Below are 22,963 nucleotides of genomic sequence, written 5' to 3' on the forward strand. Positions count from 1 at the left end.
ACGTCTTTACGTAGACACGAATGCCTGTCAAAATAAAAGTTCTGTGGGTGTACTGCTCTACCGCCATCTAGTGCTTTGGAATACATTGTTTTATTTTTAATTTGTCTTAGGACTGCTTTGTTGAGTTTTTCATTATTTATTTATTTATTTACTTACTTACTTACTTACTTACTTACTTACTTACTTACAGGAATAGTACATTTGGCGTAGGCTTGATATTGAGAGTTCACATAACATTTTAAGCTAGCATAGGCCCTACTACGTTTAAAAACAAAACAGCATATAGGCCTACTGTATTTTGACAGACACAATTAAGCTCAGGCTAGACTTCAGGCTACAGATTTTTAATGATTAATGCATTTAAAATATATATTAATAGTATATGTATTTATGAATTTAAATATGTTTCAGATATTATGAGGATTTGACAAAAAAAATACCCTAGCCTCAAATATACGCATACAACTTAATGAGTTGTCATGATTGAGTATGTTAATCCATATTTTTTCTTGAAGAAGTGTTGAGGTGATAAGGGCATCTTGGCTCTTATTTGTTCCTAATCAAAGGAATTTTGTCCCCCTCTGAGTGGAACCTCACTGTGAAGAGAAAGATCACGACATTATTATGAGGAACAAATAGGGCCTACATTAAAATCAAACAAACCATAGATTTGTGATGCACAAATTGGCTTTATTATCTGGGACCGCCTCTGTACCTCAATGTCATGCTAATAAATGACTAAGACTTGTGCTACGAAATAGCTGATGGGACGAATGACATGATAGTAATTACTATGTGATGATGAATTCACCAATCGACATTCTATGGTACGATAACTAATAATAGTTGAGCATGATGTGCTATATAATACTTCAGGATTGATTGATGGATGGATGGATTGATTGATAGGCTGAGCCAAAGGTGAATTATAGCCTATGCATCCTAATTTGCTCCTGATGTGTGGTGCACGTGCAGTTGATTGCCTCATTTCTGCAGTATTGCAGGCCTACTGTGGCCTACCTTTGGACAGGTCTGTCTGGGAGGTGGAAGAGGACTCATCATCACTGTGCTCCGCTTCCTCCTGTCTGGCCTCCTCTGCCCGCTTCTGAACAAATAAGAGACAGCAAGAGGTCATTAGCCTGATAAACCAGCCTATATACCAGCCTAAATGTGAGATTGGAAAATTTAGAGCCGAAAAATGTTGGCATCCAGCGGGTGGCGCTGGTTTACTAGGCTAGTCATCTCTACAACTATGACCAACATCATACGGCTCTGACCAACATGCTGAAGTTACATTGTGATACTGTCACATACTTCTCGTAGTCGTTTCTTGAGCATATCGTTCTCTTTCTGAAGAGCTTTGATCTGTGAAAGTAAAACATTTTTCATAATAATTATTCTTTTCATCATTGTCATACATCCTCACAAGTAACAAATCACACTTAATTAACAGTAGCCTATTGACTGTGAGCCATAATGTGGTGAATAGACTGCAATTATGTTACCAATTTCACGTATTTAACAGTATCCAGTGAACCAGAATGCACCACACCGACTCATTCAGACACTGAATCTTATCAGGGGAAAATGGAATTGAACTAGCAAGCCATAACACATGACATCACATTACATTGGACATTTACGCTTTTATGTAAAGTGGCTTAGTAGTTTTGGTAATAGTCCCTGGAACAATACGTGATCATGTGATTCAGTCACCATGGATTGAGTTTTAAGGAGACTTTTAATCTGCTGGGTCAAACACCAACTCACAACCATTAGCCCACACTGATTTATAAAATCTGTTCAGTCTGTTTTAATCAGCTGGGCTGTTTCCCAAAACCCTTTAGGTAGTAGGTTAAGCCTAAGTAGTACTTCAGTATGAGGTGCGCCTTTGGCAATATCTCAGATATAGGTCTCACATCATCGCTAAAAGTTTAAACAGTATATACACTATTTTACCTTGCATGCACTTGGTGCAACCATTTTATTTAAATGTGCGAGAAAAAACATTGTAGACCTATAAAATGATTGTATGCATAAACTTTTAGTGATGTGGTATATTGCCTAGGCGGCCCCTCATACTTAAGTACTACTTAGGCTTAAGTACTACTAGTAAGGGTTTTTGGGAAACGCAACCCTGGTCATTTCCAAACCTACCCTCAGTCTCAGAGCTTCCACCACCAGATCCCGACTGCCCTTGACCTTGTCCTCAAGTTTCTGAGAGGCTTTGAACGTGTCCCCAATGAGCGAGACTACAAGATGTGACTGCAAAAAAGAAGAAAAGGGTTTAAGCAATCATTTCCAAAATCACCTGGCGCTAAAAATGCAGTTCTCAAACTGGTTCTTGGCACTCACAAAGTTCTTGCACTGGAACATATAGCAATGGTATGTGTTGGAGGCTGGATGCTTGGCTATGAATCCAAAGAGTTTGGGGTTGGTCTTGTGTACTGCACAGAAGGACACTGACTCCAGGGTGCAGGAGTGAATCAAAAACTGAAATTAGAGAAAAACGCTTTAGGAACATGATGGCAATATTAATTTAGTTTAACCAGAGATGGGTAATGTATACCTTCAGGGCCAGATTAAGACACAGGCTAGATATGGCTGCAGCCTAGGGGCCCCCACCTGCCAGGGGGGGCCCTGATTGGCCAAAAGTCAAGATTTGCACAATTGTGACTAGATGCGATATTGAAAAAAATATTTGTGTTGAGTGCAGTTTTAAACCTTGTAAATACTCCTCTCCACATTTGGCAAACACACTATCATTAACATCAAGATTATAATGACACTGTCTATGCAACTTTGCTGCAAAAATTGTCTTCTAGGTGGGGCCTGCAGCAACCTGTAGTCTAGGGGCCCCAGGCCATCTTAATCCAGCCCTGGCTACCTTCAAAGAGCACAAGTCATGTTAGGCTACTAGTTATAGTTACTTACAATCAGACAGTCAGTTAATTTTCCAAATTTAAGAGGTGTGTCAATACCAATTGTTCTTGTGAATGGTTGGGGAAAACTTTATTCTCTTTTGTTCTCCAGCTCTAATGGTGATTATATTTTTCCATAGATGAAAACTGATGAATGTCACAAAACTGTTACCTTAGTTTTGTGCTCTAGGATGTCGATGGCACTCAGCGACAAGAAAAGGTAAGCTTTGTTCTTCTTGTTTTTTTCTTTGTCATTTTTGTCCGGTTTCTACGAGTATACAGGTGAGGAAAGCAGGAAACAGAATTTAAGCCATTGAGGACTGAATATAATATGGGCAATTGAGAAGATATTCTTGGATGAGACAAACAGAACAACATTATAAGCAGTCTTTTGTTACAGATTCTAGTCATGCAAATATATAGTTCCACATACTTTTTTAGACTGATTAATAGTATTATTATTTTGATAGTAGGCCTACCAGCAAGATCTCTGCAGCCTTGTTGAGAGTCTCCATTCCATCTGGACGTCGCGTCTCAGTCCGGCCCAAGAACTTGGGTGAACAAAAGCAATGGTACAAATATGACATTTCCGCCATGTCTTTAGTAAAGAAGAGCATTTTGATTTTAATAATAGGTCTACTTCTAAAGATATAATGGAATGGACAAAGTTCACTAGATGTACACTCACTTTCACTGAGAAGGATATCTCGTTGTTTTCATCAGCGTCTGTCATTTTTGTCTAATTGTGAAAGCAAGAAACTGATCAGAATATACATAAAGCATTTTGTCAAACAAATCTTACTGTTTGTAACCAACAATGACAAGCGTAAGCCAGTGTTGTACACTGTATGTGTGACGCATATCGAGCAAAGCAGTTAAAAAGGCAACATACTGGGTGGACCTTTGAGTGTAACTTAAAATTATTACATGATCAAACTATTTCAAATAAAAAATATGTTCAGATCCCTTAGTTGGTTTTACTTTTACAATTTAAATGAATTCCTTTCTAAAGTGAAGAAGTCTGTCTCATTCTGCCATCCATTAATTTTCCCATAAGGCACCATGAATAATGTTATAGAAATAAGTGTGTTGCTCTTGCTATTTAAATAAAATATAACATTTGTCTTACCTTTTGAAAAGAAACGTGAGCAAATGTGAAGCGAATCTTTCTCCTCTATCTGACAGGTGTAAAGTCTGTTTGAGTTAATGACTGACTACTTAAATGACTTCCTTATAGCTCAATAGCTTTGATATGGCACCTTTCACCAGGTGTAGCCCCACACACACATGCACATCCTCGTTTATGGTGGCTCCAATTTTTAATATATACAGTATATATACATTTAGTACAGTATGTATGATTTCAAACGAAGTGTTTCTGTTATATATTGGTAAGCCATAAAATAGTGTGGAATGATAGCCATGTGTCAGAATATGTACAGTATCTGTTTGACACATGTAAAGGCCATGTTGTTTTCAAGTTGGTGCGCACACAAAGTGACGTTTTTCAGTTGCTACACAATAGCCAGTCTGCCTGATGAGGATTCACGGGGATCAAAACTAAATAAAGTTTGAGCTTTTTGGACCAATTACAGTGCACACTACAAGCCAACCTTTTCCCACATTTAAGACCGTGTGTTAATATGTTTTAACATTTTCCTATTGCCTGATGCAGTTATTGAAAACGGGCACTAGGTGGTGCCAGTGTGGTTAATTTCCTTGGTCCCCTCTTGGTTCACAGAAGTGCAGTTTTTCTACACATATTTTTAATATACCTCACAATTTTTTTGTCACACATATGAAACGAATCCTTTCTCATTTGGTTAAGATATTAATTACATTCAAATTAAGAAACTCCTTGCAATCAGTAGGGCTTCGCAACCCTCTTCGCGATGCTTGCCAACCCCCTTGGTCGGTCCATCTGTCTCTCCAACCAACAGATTATGGCATAAATCAAAACTAATAAACTTGGGTGACCGAAAGGCTGAGTGGATATAAAACAGTATTACATGTTTGTGTGTTTTCACAAGGCCCAATACTTGTAGCAGCAATGTTACCTATGAAACAACATTCCTACATTGCACAGCAGTAATGAGTGCACCCTTTTTGATAAGTAGGTCGAACATTTTGAACAATAGTATTGCCTGGCTCATTTAAAAGATAGATATGAATGATGAAAGATGTGGAACTATCTTTCAGACATCTGTGGTCTGTGCAAGTCTCTTCAAGACTGACAGATAAGGCATCGATTAAAACAAGCAGACTGATGATCCCTCAGGGGTGGGAGGAAGCTAAGAGGAGATGGGGCACAAGGCTACTTACCTCTGCCAAGGGGGTTATGTTTTCAGTCGCGTTGGTTTGTTTGTCTGTCTGTCTGTCAGCAGGATAACTCAAAAAGTTATGCATGAATTTTGATAAAATTTTGTTGAGTTGTCAGAAATGACAAAAGGTACAAGTGATTACCTTTTGGGGGTGATCCAGATCCAGGATTTTTTTAAAGATTCTTCACCATTGTGGGATAGGGCAGATTTTGGCATTCCAGTTTCAAACTCCACAAAACAAAGCAGAAAGACTTGAAAAAAAATAGGGTGTGACATAGTCAAATGTTCTATCAAACAGCTTCCTTGGCTGAGGTCTACAGTCTCTGAGAGGTCTACAGTCTCTGAGTGTATTAGGATTATTTGTGTGTGTGTGTGTGTGTGTGTGTGTGTGTGTGTGTGTGTGTGTGTGTGTGTGTGTGTGTGTGTGTGTGTGTGTGTGTGTGTGTGTGTGTGTGTGTGTTCATACGGCCCTACATTTCTTGCAATGACACTGCTCCTTATGTTGCACGAGAGACATAATGAGTAGCAGTACAGATATGAAATACTCTGCAATGCTTGATGCTGGTATGTTGATGTGTGCATCTCTGCCTCTATGAACTCAACCCTCACCTTCACTTGAGATTCCCTTTGGAATCAGAAATCACCACCGCAGACAACACAGATTTAGATTAGACTGCCAGTACTATGCAGTGAAGATGTATTCGTTTTGACATTATGGGCATTGTATTAGTGCTATAGTCAAAGTTTGAGATTTTTTTTGGTTGTTTTTGTTGTTGTTGTTAGGTTTTTTTCCCTTTTCTTTGTGGTTTTCTGATATTGTGTCGAGGACTCCCAAGCCTGTGGAACATGAAACGTGGTGCCCCATCTGGTTGGTATGATGGTTGGTATGGTACTGAGGTTTTTAAGTATGAAGACACAAAGGGGGGTTTCTCTCGAATATGCGGATTCCCGTCCTCCCCTTGCATGCTTGTGGCCTTGCAATGACGTCACTGACAACAGACGTGTATTTCAATACCTCGCAAAAGTGCAATTCTAGTGTAATTTTCTCATTTGCAATCGGTATTTGGAATAAAGAATAGTTCCCCAAAAGTTGTGGCAAGGCTGACAGCGGGGAAACTTCATTGTTTTCTTCACGGAGTCGGGGCGTCAGCGAAACCTGAGGCCAAATGCACAGGTCAAGGACGGGAGTCCGCATATTGGAGAGAAACTATAGGGGCTTAGAGTGCTCAGGAGGCTGCCGAGTACATTACACACAAGGCCAGTGTAGCGAAGGGGAGTAGAGTTGCCCAGCCGGGACTCGAACCCAGACCCTCTGGGGTAGTAAACTGGGGCTCTGACCGCTACAGCAAAAAGAGAGGCTCGTTGGCGTGACAGTCAGAACACACCCACAACCTTAGTGATGGTCACTCCATCACACTGCCTTCCCCTTCGGGAAGTGCACCCGTGCGCTTCACACACTCATGGTGTCCCTCACGGAACAGCCCATCATGCTTCTCCCATCCAGTGTGCCCCATCATCAATGCTTCACCCATCACTGGGGTCCCTCACACCGGGGTCACCAATCCTCGGGGTCCCTCCCATGGAATTACGGCTCACACACAATTGGTACGCTTCCGATGGCCTCACGGTAGCCATCCCACTTCTGACACAATTTGTAGCGAAAGGGAGAGTTGCCCAGCCGGGACTCAAACCCAGACCTTCTGGGGTCGTAAACTGGGGCTCTAACCGCTACACCAAAGAGCCAGGATTGTTCGCGTGACAGTCAGAACATACCCACAACCCTTGTGATGGTCACTCCATCACAGCCCGATTAAGATCCTGGGGCAACTAGGCTACAGGTTGGTGTGGGGGCCTCCCAGAAGGAAAATTTACTTAGACAGTGTCATGATTACAAGCTAGGAATTAAGGATAACATGTCTACCAACTGTGGAGAGGAGTGTTCAGGGCCCCCTAGCAGGTTCTGGCCCCAATGCTGCAGCCATATCTAGGCTGTGCATTCATTCAGCCCTGATAACGCAGGTGCACATCTGCTCCGGATCATTCCAAACTTCAAGAGAGAAAGGAAACAGGCGATCCAAGATTTGGCAAAAGTCCTCAAGTCTCATCTGCTCCATGTTTATGTGTGCCATGTTTGTCTCTGTTGTTTTCTTACATTTTTTTCTGCCTTGATGTCTGCATGTGTACATTGTACGTCTTATACAATGCAATGTTCTTTTTGTGTCAGCTACTTGACACCACTAGTGTAATTCCCCCTTGGGAATTATGAAATAAAATAACTACCCTATTTTACATTACACTTAGCTGACGCACTTATCCAAATCGACCTATTTAGACGGCAATCGTTATTTAGACGGTATTGGTTACAGTCCATGGAGCAGTGTGAGGATTGAGTAAAATATGGTGGTTTCATTGTCATTCTCTGAGGTAATTCTAAGGCAATAATTGTTCAGCTGGAAAAGGCCATCTTCCCTCCCAACATGTACTAGGTGCCTACTTCAGTCTTTGTTGGCCATAATGAACGGGCCTTCATTCCATAGGGGCACGGCCGCTGACAGCTTTGGTTAGACCCGGGACAGTCATCTGACAGGGCCCAAAATTTGATACAATGTGTCGAGGACCAATTTCTGGGCCCCCGGTCTCCCTGGGCCCGGGACAAGTGACCCCTTTGTCCCGTCAGCTTCCTATGTGAGCTCGCATGTGAGTCTCCATGGCAGCCGTGCTCTGCTCATACAACCTGCCAGTGCCTACCACCATGTGGCGTGTTAAGTAGCTTCTTTCCCTCAGTTAGAAAACCATGTCTTGCTCCATCTTGTGGACTTCTAGAGTTAATTCTTCAATGCCAGATGCACTGGTGTCAACATGAAGACTTCACATTAAATTGACAACCATAGCCTATGATCAGGGGAGCAAAAGGCATTTCTCACCTACATTGAGTTGAATGTTTAGTATGAAAGGCAAAATACATTTTAACATCGAAGACATTAAAGTTTTGTTTTCAATACAAACATCTATGATAGTAATTTATAGTCCGGTAGTGTCAGATAATCAAACTGCGTGTAGTGTAGTAGGCTAAGTCATGGCTTTTAGACTACCATCACTGTGGGCTGTATTCTGCAGAACATGATGCCACACTATGGGCATGATCAAACACAACATTGCACCCCAGCAGCTATGAAATACACTAGCTATTGCCAATAGAAATATAGATAACAGTCATTCACCTATTTCGGCTATTGAAAGGGAGGTCTTACCTCCGGGCCGGTCGGATCACATATTTGTTTGGCAGACTTCCACCTACTCTAAACTGACAAGAATTTTAGGCAATTAAAGTGGCTTTAACAGTGATTTTTAACTACCTACTACAACTGAGAGGAGACAGTTCTTGCAATCTTGCAGTTACACAATGTTTTATGTGTGAGGTGGAATACTGGACATTAATGGTGTACACTCGCACTGAAGTGCAGGCTGTCAAGCAATGAAGAAGTGAGCATGTCAGACTGACATATTTAACTAGACTGCCTGTGCAGTCGCCTTCGACTGCTTAAGGTATATCCCCGAAACGCGACGCTTCCAGTCCCCAATCATTCCTACCACTCCCGTCCACCTTTTCATGAACGTTTATGATAAATACAAAATATAAAATAAATATATTTAATATCTATACATAGATCAATGACGTGCATAGGCTTAAAACCAAATGACTATTGTGAAAATGAAGGAAAAAATGGGGCAAATGGTAACACTGTTTTAATGGTTCACTATTACAGTGGATATACCACATTAGGTACAGTGTAATAACCAGTGTAACAATATTTAATACCACGTCATACCAGTGTGACACCATGTACCAATTTTGTACTTATATCATGTAGGCTATTTGTGTGTAAGTGGTATTACATGGTATTGCATATTTGTACACTGGTATTACACTAGTATTACATGGTATTACATATTGTTACACTGGTTATTACACTGTACCTGGTATTGCCTATTTTTACACTGGTATTACACTAGTATTACATGGTATTAAATGAAGGGTTTAATTGCAAAACGGTGTATCCACCATTTTTGAGTTTTGCATTTTATTATTGGAAATGACTGTTCAGAGGTCCTATCACCTATCTGTGAATTCTTGCCACTCAAATATTTTGGGAACATACTTTTTAAACCTATATAAAATCCATTTTGCAATGCAGTGCAATGGAATGCCTAATACAAAATGTCAATTTCCCAACATTCTACAAAATGGAGATACACCGTTTTGTAAATAAACCCTTCAAATATTGTTACACTGGTTATTACACTGTAGGCCTATCTGATATGGTAGATTCACTGAAATGGTGAACCATTAAATTAAGGAGTTACCGGGCAAATCAATCCACCCAGTCAGAAGTTATGGGCCAAATAAAAATTTCACCATTTGGAAAGTGTTGACCTCCAAACTCGAATCAGTTCATGAACCTACCCTGCAGCATTCACACACCAAATCTGGGACAAATCCATCCACCCGGTCAGAAGTAATGGGCCAAACAAAAATTCGGCCATCTTGAATTCGGCCATCTTGAAATTGTTGACCTCCAAACTCGAATCAGTTCATGAACCTACCCTAGAACATTCACACACCAAATCTGGGACAAATCCATCCACCCGGTCAGAAGTTATGGACCAAACAAAAATTCGGCCATCTTGAATTCGGCCATCTTGAAAGTGTTAACCTCCAAACTGTAATCAGATCATGAACCCACCCTGGAGCATTCAAACACCAAATCTGGGACAAATCCATCCACCCTGTCAGAAGTAATGGGCCAAACAAAAAATCGGCCATCTTGAATTCGGCCATCTTGAAATTGTTGACCTCCAAACTCGAATCAGTTCATGAACCTACCCTAGAACATTCACACACCAAATCTGGGACAAATCCATCCACCCGGTCAGAAGTTATGGACCAAACAAAAATTCGGCCATCTTGAATTCGGCCATCTTGAAAGTGTTAACCTCCAAACTGTAATCAGTTCATGAACCCACCCTAGAGCATTCACACACCAAATCTGGGACAAATCCATCCACCCGGTCAGAAGTAATGGGCCAAACAAAAAATTCGGCCATCTTGAATTCGGCCATCTTGAAATTGTTGACCTCCAAACTCGAATCAGTTCATGAACCTACCCTAGAACATTCACACACCAAATCTGGGACAAATCCATCCACCCGGTCAGAAGTTATGGACCAAACAAAAATTCGGCCATCTTGAATTCGGCCATCTTGAAAGTGTTAACCTCCAAACTGTAATCAGTTCATGAACCCACCCTAGAGCATTCACACACCAAATCTGGGACAAATCCATCCACCCGGTCAGAAGTAATGGGCCAAACAAAAATTCGGCCATCTTGAATTCGGCCATCTTGAAATTGTTGACCTCCAAACTCGAATCAGTTCATGAACCTGCCCTAGAGCATTCACACACCAAATCTGGGAAAAATCCAAACATCCGTTCAAAAGTTATCGCGTTAACACGAAAGACCTTACGCGGCGGACGCGGACGCGGCGGCGGCGGCGGTGCACGCAAAACCATTACATCCCCGACGCTCCGCGTTTTGGGGATATAAATATACTACACAAGACTTCTTAGAAGCTGTTTACATGTATATGGATATTTTTGAAAACTCATTGTTTTTGGCCTCTAGTTTACACGCAAACTGAGTTTTAAAAAGCGTATTTGAAAATTTCAGCTTTAAAAATATACCATAACGAGTGGGTTGGAGATTTTATTTTTATTCACTAGTTGATACGTAAACAGAAAAAAACATGTGCATTTTAAAATATCCGCATACATGTAAACAGCCCCTTAATAATTACATATTAACAAATTTCCAAAAGAAGAACTTTTGAAAATGTAATTCAGGAAGCTGTGTCTGAGCGCCACAATCTTGTCGAGAGAAAACTAAGAGCAAAACGATCTTTGAGATAGCTTTTATTTTGAAGTGCCATTCTAATACTTCATACAAGGTCACCGTAGTGACAGCATACGGTGCGACAGCATGTACAGTACAGAGCAAACGCAGATGAACAAGAGTGACCTGGAACTGAGGCTGTACTACGAAGGCATGAAATAGATCAAGTCGGTTAAATCTTCAGAAGCATTCCGGCCTTCTGTACACCAATCAGCGTGTTTTAGGTGAGCACAGTAAAGTAATGCTCAGCAAACCGAATGAGAACTTGTGCGAATTCATACACAGCACATTATATATTCCATATGTTTGACAGTATAGATTCCAGTCTCAGGACTCCTGAATGATGTGTATGAAATAATGACATGTAGGAACAAGCCTCATCGATAACAAGTAATTTCCCTGACGATGCCACTGGACAGAAAGAACCATGTGCCATGTCACAGGGAACACAACTGTTCACAAACATAACATTTCATCCCATTCACTTGCCATGTGATGATGGCAGATTAACAGATTTAAATTTTGTGCCGACCTTACAGTTCCGTGTAGTTTGGCTGATGTGGGACTCTTCATCTGACAGAGCAAAGGCATCTCGTAACATCCCTCATAGCGCATGGGAAAGACACCGCTTGCCCCTCAGTGACAGCGGTGTGATGTCAGTGACGTAATGGCATGGAAGGAGGAGAATGATGACAGGTGTGTGTGTGTGTGTGTGTGTGTGGGATTGGGGTTGGGTGGGTGTGTGTGTATGGGTGTGGGGTTGGGTGGGGTGAAAGAGCAGCCTTGATACAGAGGACCACAACGAGTAACAGGATTGGTGGAGTAATGGAGTTCAATGGAAGGAAGTGAGCGGGGATTGGCTGAGAGAGGGGAGAGGAGAGTAGGCGGGCCTATGAGTCGTTGACTGACATGTTCTCTACTTGGCTCTGCAGGCCCTGCTCTCCGTCCGCATGCTGCTGCTTCTTCTTCTTGCCACCGCCAGCTTGCTGCTTCTTCTGTTTCTTGGACTCCTCCTGGTCGATAGGGGCCGGCTTCACAAACTTGATGATCTCGTGCAGTCCTACGGCACAGAGGGGCGGAGGTCAGGGGAGGGGAGGTCATTAGTGAATGGTTTGTCCAAACAGCAATTGTTAAGATGACAATTTCCTACCACACTTGGAACGGCCTGGACAGCAATTATTAATATTCATAATAAATTGTGTGCATAGTTATTAACAGAAAGGGAGCATAGTTTTCGGCGAGATTTCAACAGCATCACTGACAAAAGGCCTAAGGTCTCTGTGCTGGCTGGCTTGATTTCCTACAGCTTATCAATTATCAGATAATCCAATTTAGAAAAAGGATATCTCACTTTTTTAAGTATTCTTTTGGAGCTTTATTGTTTTTTTCATGTCAGGACAGTGGAGGATAGACAGGAAATGAGTTGGGAGAGAGAGAGAGACGGGGAAGGGTCGGCAAAGGGCCCGGGCCGAAATCGAACCCAGGGCAGCCGCGTAGCAGACGGGTGCCCTACCCTTAGTGCCACGGTAGGGCCAGGATATCTTACATTTTAAATGCTTCTGTATTCAACCAGTTTCAATGACGATCTCAACCACAACATAATCTGCACCTACCTGGAGGCATGAAGGCACGGAGGGGCTCTGGAATGACAATGCCTTCTTCCGTTTGGTAGTTTTCCAGGATGGCGCAGATGACTCGAGTTGTTGCACACATTGTGGCATTAAGCATGTGGACATACTCAGCCTTTAAAAGAACAATAGAGAGATAAATTGATTTAAAACCTATCGATCTCAGTTCAGAAACTGCACAGTGGATTAAGAAAGCTCATAAAAAATGTCTAACTAGAAAGATTCTAGATTCTGTTCCGATTTAGGTTTTCAAACACATTTTTTTCAATTCATTATCAAAACAGACTTAATTTCAATATTCTTAAACAGGTGACAGATTAAACAGTTCAACACCCAAAAAAACCCCAAATCAGTCCCGTCTATGGAGGGCAGAGGAACAAACCAAAACAAGACAACATTTTCTATTACCTTGTCCATCATTTTCTTGGTCTGTCCGTATCGGATGCGCAGGCGGCGGGCCTGGTAGTCTGTGCAGTTGGAGCAGGAGACCAGTTCCCTGAAGGCCTGGGAGCCTGGAAACCAAGCCTCCAGGTCCAGCTTCTTACTAGCGGCGTGGTTCAGGGCACCTGTTCAAGTATGAGGGGAATGAAGAAAGCTTGTTGTAACTGCTTACTGAGAAAGTCTGCTTACTTGCTTGCTTACTGAGAAAGTGACAGTCTATGTTTCCCAGTTGTTAAAAAGGTGGTATGTGTAACAAAAGGTGATCTGCACACTAAAGAGCTTATTTTATTATTTTTCTATTTAGGTGACGTTTGGAGGCCTTGAGAGTAGGGATTTAGGAAAGTCCATAAGGGCTCAAAGTGTCACCTAAATGAATAATAATAATAAAAACAATAACAATCTTTACAAAACTAAGTTTTTTTTCTTTGGTTTGATTTTTTTCTTGCCTTGTGCAGGTTGTAAATTAAGTTGTTAAAGGCGGCACTATTTTGGCTGCGCTTTAACTAACCTTGAAATTACCACTTGTGAGGTGTGAAAGGCCATGCTTAACCCATTATGTCCTGGAGCGACATATACACTGCATTAAGGTTCATGAGATTTGAGCTGTTTCATTAAAAATGTGGGTATGTTAGAGCTGAATAAGATTCTAGCTTTTAAATGCACCTTCTGATGTTTTTATGTACTTCGGAGGCTGAGATATTTATATTTTAATTTTAATCTTTTCCCAAAAAGGGCTTGGACTAAAATGGGTTAAAAAATATTCTCTAGGAAAAAAATGTACAAATACCAAACATATTTCATATAAGTTAATAAAAATAATCATGAGAAAAATTGTGCAGCTTTGGCTGGCGGCTCACTTGTAACAGGTTACACACCCTGATGAAGGCTGTGGGGCTAAGGCCCTCTGCGCGCTGCAAATTACACACGTCACCGAGAGCAACCGAATGTGCATGCTTGCTTTAAAAGCAGTAGACCATGACGCAAAATACTGGCAGTGTCATCCAGGGGGCAGAGAGCGTGCAGCATTGCGATGCGGAAATTGGGAAGGAAAACAAAAAAAACCCATAAAGAAGTACTCCCCAGGAAAGGAGACGATACTGCTACTTCTCCTATATTTACACACTCCTTGCTCCAAGTGCAATGGGAAAGTATGGTCGCAAATGTTTGTCATTTTGGACAAGCTCAATGAGACGCTCTTAAAAGTTGCAGCCATCATCGTTTTCACCAGAAGCACTCACATGGAACTGTGCAGTCTTTCTTACAATGACTATATCGCACCGAACGCGCGCATTTGGTTGTCCTGTCTAACGCAAAATTGACATTAAATACTCATGTTCGTGTTCATGCACGAATCGTGCCCACGCATGCGTATCCTGCAGCAAGCATACCGAGGGCCTAACACGCGTGGGTGGTTTTTGAAGCATAAGTCCATGAAATATAGCCCGTTTTAACTTTTTTAATTAAATGAGTGTCTGGATCTAGGTTCTTTTTCGTTCAGTTTTGTAAACCTGAAAAAACCTGAATGTGAAAAGACGTGCTAACCTGAGACGATGTTGACGATGCGGTAGGGGATTCCTAGAGACTTGTAGAACTCCTCTGCTGTGCCGATCATCTCGTCAAACATCTCCCAGGACTTGCCGTCATGAGGGGAGGCGTAGACAAACTGCTCAATCTGCATGGCGAGGACAAGATGGTGATCAGCTATGCTTTTAGACATTTCCAGGCCACAAGCAGAAGGGCAACAAAAATGTATAAATTGAATAATGAAGATCTTCATACAGTTCTGGATGCGGACCAATTCCTTCGATACGATCATCCTAGTTTTGGTGAATATTTGTGAATATGTAGGTGTTAATATGTGATAGGTGCACCATAATCTGCAATCTGGCATGTAGTACATGTGGTACTGTTCAATATGGCCCATGTGCACAGTATGCTGCGGTGAAGAGATTTGTTAACGCTTGGTAGATGCCTGAAGATGATCTATGATCGAAATGTTGCTCCCAATAAATTAAATCTTTTGCAATCAATGTGTAGATGCTTTGCTTTGCTGTTGGATGTGCGCGCCTTCCACTACACAAGGGTGGGAACCCTACCCATTACACCACGACTGCACGTTTTCAACTGCACTATAACGACTTGGTACAGACCTTCTCGAACTGGTGCACCCTGAAAATGCCGCGGGTGTCTCGTCCGTGGGAGCCCACTTCCTGCCTGAAGCAGGTGGACAGGCCGGCGTATCGGATGGGCAGCTCCTCTGGCTTCAGCCACTCATCACGCAGGAAGGCAGCGATGGGCTGCTCCGAGGTGGCGATCAGGTACTTCTCATCCACCGAGCTGTCGTCCGCCTTCTCACTCCCCTTGCCAATCACCTGCACCAGGAAAAATATTTTTTTAATTATAATCATCATCATCATCATCATTATTATTATTAAGTGAACATTAAAAGGCTCTTTGAGCAGGGATCCTGAATGCATTTAAAGCTTTGACACCTTCCCATACCCATTCCATTCCATTCCCAGACTTTCCAATCATTCCAATTTTTAGCACTCAAAACAAACTGGAACCCTCCAACTGACAACAAACTTAAGACATCTTTCCACGAGGCCAATCTTTAATTCCATTACTTATCACAACCTATTCTTTAAGGTTGGCATAAAGTTTATGCAACAATGTGCGTTTACAATGACCATGACTACGATTCCACACAGACACAGACACAGACACACACACACGTCATCTAACCTCAATGCCCACTGTAAGTCACTTTGAGTGCAACCTGAGGCCCTGTTTACATTGCCATTTCTTTAATAACAGAAGCATTTGAAAGCGATAAGAAGCTAACATTGTCTTTTCCCTCCAAAACAGAACAGACACAGGGTGTTTTTTTTGTTTTGTTTTATAGCCCCATGATAACAGCTCATTATAGAGCCCAGTATGTTTCAGTATCCAAGACATTCTTCTATCGGTGTCTGTCAGCTAGCAGCTGTTGTTACAATGTGGAGGGTGGGAAACGTAGCACTTGTTTTGCCATTAGAAGCCTAAGGGGGGCAGGGACAATGCCATTTGAGGGTGCATGGCATAAGGCCAGCATTTCTGCCTCCTGTCACAAAAGCGCTTGATGTATGTTGGAGAGTAGAATTTTTCTCAACTTCTCAAACCGCCCAGGGTGGAAGGGGTAGGGGAAAACGAAGCAGCGACAAGTGTACACCACTCAGGAGGATTTAAAGAAAGATAAAATTATTTTTTCTAAATACATAAATAAATAGCATAAGACCATCATGTAAAACATCCACTCACATGGAGAAAAATAGTAGCAAATATGAGCACTACATTATGTCCAAGATGAATAAATTAATGAATCCATCAACAGTAACGACTAGTGTATCTTTTAGAGATCGTCATCAAAGTCCCAGTGTTCACAATAACACAAACAAAATAATCCCACACAATTTCGCTGCCATTTTCACGTGAAACATAAATACAATAAAGAATATTTTTGGAATAAATGCCAACACCAGCGTACCTTATAGAGCTCCTCGTCGAACTGGCTGAGCTGGGCCACCTCCTGCATGACCTCTTTCCTCATGAAGAAGGGTGTGTAGAGCATCGTGTAGTTCTTACTGTACAGGATACGCAGCGCATAGTTGATCAGGGCCTGCTCCAAAAACACCAGTGGCCCCTGGATAGAGAAGAGGAGAGGAGAGGAGAGTTACTTTGTTGATCCAAAGGAAATTACGGTGTCTAGCAGCCTGCATGCAAAACATATTGCAAGACAAACCAAATATATTGCACACACCTGCATACATACAGACATTATATATCGAGGCAGAGATACTGTTACACAGCTCTGCATACATACAAGCATTAACTAGCCAAGTATGTGTCCAGTGTTTGCATAACGTGACCTGGACAAATGAGAATCTTCTACATGCACATATTGGGTGTGGTTTAAGACTTGCAGAGTGGTCACGTTTATAGTTGTGGAATGTCATTTTTGCTAACTTGTTCTGGGAGTTTCTAAAAAATGTGCTAGAAGCTGCAGCTGTTGTACATAAAGATCCGAAACTACTTTAGGCAAGGCAAGTGTCAGCATGTGGAGAGGAATGGCCAGCTTCCTGAGGTCTTTGTGCACAGCAGCTTGACATATCAAATATCTGATGCGGCACAGAAAAAGGAATATGACTGCAGCACTTGAAAAAACAATCTTCATATTGTCATATTCAGCAGAAAGAAAGCAATATTTCAATTTCAGACATTACGCCTGAGCTCTTTACCCCTCTGTGTACTTGAAGGTGTTAGTAACACAATACTAAAATATTTATAATGGAGGAACAAGCGACCATTTGCGAAGACAGTAAGGGTCTCTTGAGGTTGTTATGCCTACTCTGTATTCTTCCACACACTTGTGGTTTATTTCTGCCCTCTTCGAAAGTAAATAACAAAACATGCAATGAATATAAATCAAATATTTGCAGCACATCACATGGAGGTGCAATGGCTCCTTGGACTGAAGCATCTGTAAAGCCTTGACTGTGTTAAAGCTCAGCTCACCATATATGGAAAAAGTGGCCATAGAAATCCAGTCTGGATCGTATCCCAGCCCTAGCCCAACTCTCTATCCAACTCATTTCCTCGCCCCAATCTTCACCGTCCTGTCCCATATTGGCACATAAAATCTATTGGCATCACAATATTGCCGTAGTATTAAGTGTATTATTATTGTATTAGATGTAAGCCGCGAAGGTGCCTTGAAGAAGTAGCCTCTGCTGTGAGTCATTTATTGGACTTTTTTATAGACATTCCAAAACAGGTAGAAGTAGCATTACATGAATATGAAGTGTATTATTATGAATCATTGGATGTGCCCTGAGAAAGTAGCCTCTGCTGTGTGAGCCATATATTTGGACTTTTATATGGGACTTTTATTTTATTAATTCCGCTTTAGGAGTACCATGGGTAAATTACTTTCTTGCTTTGTTTTTTTGTTTTTGTAGATCATATTCATTGTAGCACATTAATCACCAATTAGTAATTGATGTATGGGCATTACATGTGGTTGTACCACCTGACGTCTGACCCAAAAATGCCATTGACCCATAGACGTCACAGTACATGTGGAAGTAGCATTAACACATTATGTGTATTATTATTATGCATGATTGGACGTACCTTGAGGAAGTAGCCTCTGCTTCCCGCCACCACAGCTCCCTTATCCCCATCAAATCCATCTACCATGACGACCAGGTCCACGTGGGAATACTTCTTCTGCCCGCCGCACTCACCCCAGGTGCGCTCCACCTTGTTATCTGCATCCTACAGGGAGGAGGGTGGGGAGAAATAATTAGGGATGCACAATGTGAAAAATTTCGGCTGATACCGATATCCGATATTGATATTGCAGTTTTGGCCGATAGCCGAAATATTAACCGATACCAATTATTATTAATTATTTTTTTTAAAGAGATAACATTTAATACAGACTGACAAATGATACAAACAAACTGATTTTCTTAATGTCCTCTTATTTCCAAACACTTTTTAACTCCCTGTGATTAAATTAGATAACAAATAGAGACAAACTAGAAGACAAACAATGAAAGTCACCGTCAAGTCCAATCTTTTAGAACCGTAACATATTAAAAAAAACATCGGCGTTAACATCGGCCCAGTTTTACCCATTGGACCGATGTCCGATATGTTGAGAAATGTCAAATATCGGCCGATACCGATACATCTGGCCGATACATCGTGCATCCCTAGAAATAATGATAATGGTGCTACCAGATGTGTGTCGTTTACTTCAAGTCAGTACAAATGGATTGCCCCCTTTTTTAATTTAAGATGAGTAAAATGTCCCTCCAATAGGTAACCTGATTCCAAGGTTGTTTTTTCATACAAGTATTTGCTCAGTCATAGCAAATATTTGCTTAGGTAACATGGTCATGTGTAAATGGAACTGATCTTCATTGGGCTTTGAATTGCTGGGTGCGTACTGACGCCAAGGTTTACACATCCATGCTTAAAGTTTTGTACCAAAGTAGCACCGAAGCTACAAGTGATGAAAGAAAAACAATGCAAGGCCGTGATTGTATCCCCTTGTTACATAACGTTGTACAGTTTCAATTAAACATCACTTCACAGGCATTAGAGTGCAGTCCTTTATCCATTAATCCATCCATCCATCCATATCACCAACCTCATCATTGCTGATAGGCACCGAGGGGTGCAGGATGTTTCCGATTTCTCGCAGGTACTCGAAGCGCTCGTTTTCGAACTTGAGTCTGTCGATGTCAGACTTCTGCACAGCCTCATCCACCAGCAGCCTCACCTTCTTGATCTGAGTCACCGTCAACGGCTGCAAAACACAGTGTCAAATCAGGTCAAATGATATTCAAATATTACATTAATATTATATTAAATTGACATCATAATTACAGCATTTTTGCTCGGCTAAACCAGTAGTCTAGTTAAGACTTCAAGTGAAGTGAAATGTTGTAGTAAAGCTAAATCGAGTTATTGAGCACCTTTTATTCAAAAAAAATATGGAAGGATTCTATACAACTAGAAAAAAACTTGGGACAAACAACATACATAGCAAGTGTAATGCCATCATGACTGCTATATCTGTTATTCTCATCATTAATAAGAACAATAACAATTTCAGTCGCCATTAACTGTGTGCACGTTATCAGCTGACATCACATTATTGTCACCAAATTCATGGTTCAGCAGCATGAGTCCAAACTTCAACCTGTCCATTTCGTCACAAACAATCTGAAGACAGTTTTTTTTAATGCAACTTGGAACTTGGAACTTGTTCTTAAAGTGCATGATTGACAATGAAGTGAAAATGGCAATATGTGGTGCCATTCGTTGTATGCGCTCTATTTAAACCATTACCACTTCTTAACTGGTCTGAAAATTGGGCAGCCATGGCATAGTGGTTAGGGAGGTGGACTTAAGATCAGAGGGTTGCAGGTTCGAATCCCACCCTTACCTCTCCCTACACCACTATCCATGTCTGAAGTACCCTTGAGAAAGGCACCTGACCCCACATTTCTCCAGGGACTGTAAACATTACCCCGTTTCAAAATACCTTTATAAGTCACTTTGGGTAAGAGTGTCAGCTAACTTTAGTGCAGTGTAATAATAATAACAAACATTTGTACAGACTTCTCAACACTATTAAATACCCACAGATGCGTTTCCTGGTGTTCATGGGTTAAATGGATGGCTGACAACAAAGTAAGATGATAAACCAGGAGTGGAGACATACCGAGAGTACGTCAGCTGTGAGGGCCTCTAGATTCTGGGCCTCCTCCGGCAGCGAGTCATCCTCACCCACTGGCTCCTTTTTCTGTTACAGAGACAAAAACAAATGATTCACAAAAAACATTCTTTCAGGAAGACTCAATATAATTCATCGTTTCATAGAACTCATGAATTCTTTTATTTTGAAAACTGCCCACAGGCTCCTATATCTGTTACAGGGAGAAAACACGATTCACGACGATTCACCTAACGTGTCTTTGACATATTTCACAAGGACACTTTTTCTTTCACTGCTCCTACTGGCATTTCTACTACAGAGGGAACACATAGATGGTGCTTCACATTCAACACAAATGATACCACTTCCTTCAGTATCGTTTAACATTTTCTCCGAATCAATAAAAGCTTCCATTTTGAATGTGTGTGCAAAGACCATTTCATGTCAATCAAATCTTTGATGGCAGTAATTGCCATGGTTGATACAGGGGTTACAGGGTTACACAAGCAAGCAGCCAATATAATCCAACAATAACATAACTGTGTTACATTTCTTACGTCCTGCATCATTTTTCCCTCATTGTGAACCCACAATGTTAAACCCAAAGTTACACTGCTCCCAGTAACGATTCCCTGATTACTGGTATATGATATCTGATGGGTTGGGTTGAGTTGAGTGAGTGATCTGGTGTTTGTGTTTGGCAAACAACCAATAGCAAAACAAGGGAAGCGGGTCAACCATGCCAACCAGGAAATGTTAATTGTTATGCTCTTGGTCAGATCAAGACTCGAAGAGATTTGAAAGTCGATGATAATCAGGCTAGGATTGGCCAGCTCCTCAACTCGGCCACCAGCTAATGGCACAGTGCCAAGACAGCAGCAGAGATTGTGTTTGAAAGTCTCTGGATTCCAAGATAACGGGTGGAATGTGGACAGACACCTGCCTTCATTTTTTCTCCGATGGCCTTGCTGCACAGGTTCTTGGCCTTGTTTAGGTTGTCTGCAGTGAAGCGACCTAAGACGAGTAGGGGGAAAAAACATTGAAGATATAAATTAGCACATTAAGGAATATAACGTTGACATTGTGTTATAATCTCAGCACAGCATCTAACAGCATCCTCTCCTAAGCTCCTAACCATACTGTGGCACTGGAAGCAACTTAATTATAACTGACACATATGAGAGAAAACAGAGACTATGTTCATCCCCCTCTGGACACTAGAAACCAAATAGTTATCTTTAAAAGTAGATAGGCCTACATGATTTAGATAGAATTTCGTTATATTCAACCTTCACCTAATCAATAACCCTTGTCCACAGCAGACTTGAGAAAATATGGGAGTTAATTCATTATGTAAATGGTTGTAAATGTAAATGTAAATGTAAATTCATTATGTAAATGGTCTCTTAATTAGCTCCAAAGATAGAGCAAGAGCTAATCATAACTGCGACGTATTATTGCCCTGACATGTTTCAGTTCGTGCGCATCCATGCAAGGCTACTTGACAGGGGCGCGTATGAAACGTGGATTGCATCAGACTGCACAGTGTATGCTGACGACACTGCAGTCTGCTAAATCAAGTAGAGCTACACTTCCTGCTTGCTGCCACCCCACTGATCCGTTACCACACATCATGTTGCCTGTGCATGTGTGTGAAAAAATACAACTTGGGGTGTTACATTTAACACAAACGAAGAAGCTTGACAGTGGCTTGCAATGATGAGACTGACAAACATTCTTTTGAACTGGAGGCAGCATCTGACAGCTGTCTAACACAAGTTAGCCAAATTGCCGGTAGCTAAAAAGCTAACGCAGCAAACAAAATATGAAATATTCATAATTATCATAGTCACAAAGAGTGTCGATGAATCAAATAATACTGCAGTATTTATTTCTAGGTACAACTCAACACTTCCCAACCTGCCCTGGGTTGTACGGCCAAAGCACTGGGATATAGTATAATAACTAGCAAGGTTAGCCAAACCTATCCATGTGGATGAGAGAATGGACGATATTGTTAGCGTACGCTGGACCACTCACATTTTCTCCATTCTGTATCAGACTGCACCAGTTTGTCCACCAACGAGACATCTTTGAACCTTTTCCTCTGCGTCTCCTTGACTTTTTCGGGATCACCGCCCTTATCGGCGCGGAACAAATCCAGATCTAGCACCATGCTTGAGCTAAGGTTTGAGGCTGTCTGATTACTGAATCGAAACCTGAACCAGCTAGCAGTGTAGAGCTAGCAGCAGCAGATTGGAAGTTGCGTGAACAGAGTCCGTCAGCGTGGGACGGACAGATGGGTGGCAAACAGTACCCACTTCCGGTGTTAATATGTAGTTCTAGAGGCCTACATGCATTTTACTCATCATTGTTTCATTGTTCATTGCAACTGTAGCCTATTCGTAAATATTGCCTCTGATTGTCT

At 41.5% G+C, this 22,963-nt stretch overlaps 2 protein-coding genes across 2 annotated transcripts; both read right to left on the reverse strand.

Annotated features, from left to right (window-relative positions):
* Positions 1–173: 173 nt before the first annotated feature.
* LOC134456313 (PTB domain-containing engulfment adapter protein 1-like) lies at positions 174–3,800 on the reverse strand. The gene is made up of 8 exons (XM_063207685.1): positions 3,610–3,800; positions 3,401–3,472; positions 3,094–3,189; positions 2,356–2,493; positions 2,158–2,265; positions 1,315–1,365; positions 1,021–1,105; positions 174–596 (listed from the first exon to the last, which is right to left on the reverse strand). The coding sequence occupies exons 1-8, from the start codon at positions 3,652–3,654 to the stop codon at positions 547–549; spliced, it is 645 nt and encodes a 214-aa protein (XP_063063755.1). The 5' UTR covers positions 3,655–3,800; the 3' UTR covers positions 174–546.
* Positions 3,801–11,196: 7,396 nt separating this feature from the next.
* sars1 (seryl-tRNA synthetase 1) lies at positions 11,197–22,789 on the reverse strand. Its single transcript, XM_063209241.1, has 11 exons — positions 22,576–22,789; positions 21,479–21,549; positions 20,542–20,622; positions 19,462–19,620; positions 18,435–18,578; positions 16,789–16,944; positions 15,413–15,634; positions 14,805–14,934; positions 13,230–13,387; positions 12,807–12,936; positions 11,197–12,253 (listed from the first exon to the last, which is right to left on the reverse strand). Exons 1-11 carry the CDS (start codon positions 22,709–22,711, stop codon positions 12,084–12,086), a joined length of 1,557 nt encoding a protein of 518 aa, XP_063065311.1. The 5' UTR covers positions 22,712–22,789; the 3' UTR covers positions 11,197–12,083.
* Between the last annotated feature and the right edge of the window lie 174 nt (positions 22,790–22,963).

Source organism: Engraulis encrasicolus, chromosome 10, assembly GCF_034702125.1.
Source record: "Engraulis encrasicolus isolate BLACKSEA-1 chromosome 10, IST_EnEncr_1.0, whole genome shotgun sequence".
NCBI lineage: Eukaryota > Metazoa > Chordata > Actinopteri > Clupeiformes > Engraulidae > Engraulis > Engraulis encrasicolus.